Here is a 2,588-nt window from a genome sequence, read left to right as displayed (position 1 = left end):
CAATATAGTCTCCATTATTGATTTCATATACTCTTGCCAAAGTACTGTTCTCACTATTTCACTACTACAAATAATACATTTCATGACAACGATTTCACCTCACATATTTAAAAGTCAACGTAAAATTCCTGGACGCGCCTTATTATTTTAAATAAAAAATATACAATATATTTTGTTGGTTATTTTAAAAATCGAGGGGTAAACCTATTCAGCATACATGCTTCAAATCCTATTAGTCTCTGTATATGTTTTTTTTTCATTAAAAATGGTGTCTTCTTGAATATTTTATTTTTAATATAAAAATACACCATATTTCACATCGGTTTTCTTTCCAACCTATGTGAGTATGTTTCTCTGATATATCAAATACTTTAAACATCACTACTAATATTGTTGTCATATTGTTGTTGTTGTTGTTATTGATGTTGGAAATAATCATATGCAAAATTATGTTGTATCTGAAACTTATCTTAAATCGAATAATGATTTTCTAGTATTCTCAACTCATCATTCATCCTAGACAACAAGTTTTACTTCTTTAATAACCTTCTTAATGACACATACCCGTCCATGATATATAGAGGGGAAATTAGAAAACAAAAGACAAGTTTAGTTGCATATTTGCAAGAATGGTCTCACATTCTATTGATCGTGAAGTCCAAGAAGGAATTAGGCGATACGGAACCTGCCGTACCGATCATGAAATCTATTGAAATCTATTGACATATTCGTGACCTTAAAATATATATATGCATAGCAGTGCATGAACCTGCCCTATTTAATTTATATTTTCTGTTAAAAAAGGGTCTAGCCTTTTTAAACTAGACATATTTCCCCATTAATAAATTAATGCAATCATAATTTAGGATATGATATTCATTTTGAAATATTGATAATTACATAATTTGATAGCAAGAGTGATTAATTTGTTGGAATGTAAAAACGATTCAAAATTGGAATGTGAAAGGTGAAATAAAAGTGAGGTAGAGAAATAGAAAACAATAATATTTGCTTCTTATTATTAACTTGATGATACCAAGATATTACAGATAGTTCAAGAGAAGCAATTCATATCTCACAACATAACATAATACTTAAAGAAAACATAACATAATACATAAATAAAACAGTGAGAAAGAGCACCCTGGTGAATGATAGGTCTTATTTAGAATATATGACATACTATACATAGCATGACTCATAAGACCTTGCTATTATTCATAGTATGTATGACCTGCTAGGTAGGAAGCTAGTGAGCGATCACTCTTTAGTAAGGAGTTTTTGAAGTTCTTCCTCGAGTGAATATGTGGGGGAGGAGGAGGTATTAGCATCCCAAACGAAAACTCCGGGAAGTGATGCAGTTTTAAGGAGGATTGTGCATCCCTTAACAAAGATATCAGTTGTCATTGAAGAAGGAGTATTTGTATTGGTGCTGATTCCTGGCAACAGTTTAAACGCGGTACCATATTCATAAACTAGTATTTTAAAGAGCTTAACAAACTCTTTCTCTGAGTCAAAAGTATGATTATAGAACTTGTAGTTAATCCAATCAATATTGTCTTGGTTTTTGAGATACAGTGTGCGGTAGTGGGGTTGGAGATCCTTAGTTGGAGCAATGGACACCACATTCACGGAGTTTAAAACTTCGTGATCCTCCTTGAGTTGTTTTATGACCTTACCTATGCAGTCGGCAAAGTCATCTGCATTGGATTTGATGTTTTCATAGTTAATATCAATACCGTCAATCGTGTAAAAGCTGACAGGCATGCTTTCAATCTTGTAGTCTAGGAGGAGGTCTTTGATTGATGATTTGGCGTTCTTAATCCACTCCTCTTTATCATAAGGGTTGAATACATCTTCAGTGCCATGGCCTCCTATGCTTATTACCACTTTCACATTCTTATGCTCTTGCTTGAGATTCAACACTTTGGTTGGGCTAAAGTCATCAAAGCTCCAACTGCGGGTGAATGCTCCTGTGCCTGTTCCATCTTCAAGATAAGTATCTGTGGCAAAGCCCAGAATGAAGTTGAATTCTCTCATGTTGTCGTTGATGATGCTTGCAGGAAAAGCATCTAAACTTTCTGTGATGTACTCTTGGAAAATGATAGGCCTCACAACTGCTTCGATATCAGATGATTTTAACATTGTGAAATGTAATTTTCTTTTGCAATGAGGATTTGATTGGTTGTGATTGGAATAACCAACTTCTGTTGCCCTTTTATAGGCCTATGAGTCTTATTTTTAATGAAGCTTTTATTTATTAGTCTTCTGAACGTAATGCTCTTTTATCCCTGTGCAATATAAACTAGGAGTATTAAACAACACGACTAGACAATAACCAAGTATATGAATAAATCATGCAATATTCTAATAATGACATATTCTTAAGATGTGCAGTCCAATATTTCCAAATAAAGTATGCATACACTTGCCTATTCTTTTAATCAAATTTTTTTGTTTGACAAATTTATTTTAATTGATTCATAAAATTATAAATACTATATATGTCATCATTCCCTTAAAAATGTTCACACTACGGTTGTTAGGGATTCATAAAAAAAAATTCTTTCTTTCGGTAAAGTTGTGTG

At 32.6% G+C, this 2,588-nt stretch overlaps 1 protein-coding gene across 1 annotated transcript; it reads right to left on the bottom strand.

The window, feature by feature from the left end:
- Positions 1–1,260: 1,260 nt before the first annotated feature.
- On the bottom strand, positions 1,261–2,145 carry LOC127107877 (chitinase 2). Its single transcript, XM_051045221.1, has one exon. The coding sequence runs from the start codon at positions 2,143–2,145 to the stop codon at positions 1,261–1,263; it is 885 nt and encodes a 294-aa protein (XP_050901178.1).
- Between the last annotated feature and the right edge of the window lie 443 nt (positions 2,146–2,588).

The sequence above is a fragment of the Lathyrus oleraceus genome, chromosome 1, assembly GCF_024323335.1.
Source record: "Lathyrus oleraceus cultivar Zhongwan6 chromosome 1, CAAS_Psat_ZW6_1.0, whole genome shotgun sequence".
Taxonomy (NCBI): Eukaryota; Viridiplantae; Streptophyta; class Magnoliopsida; order Fabales; family Fabaceae; genus Lathyrus; species Lathyrus oleraceus.
Note: the sequence above shows the minus strand (reverse complement) of the source record. Positions and strands in the feature narration are given on the sequence as shown.

What these genes read in the sequence shown, in the direction of transcription:
- LOC127107877 (XM_051045221.1), bottom strand. Translation starts at nt 2,145, where the DNA reads ATGTTAAAATCATCTGATATCGAAGCAGTTGTGAGGCCTATCATTTTC.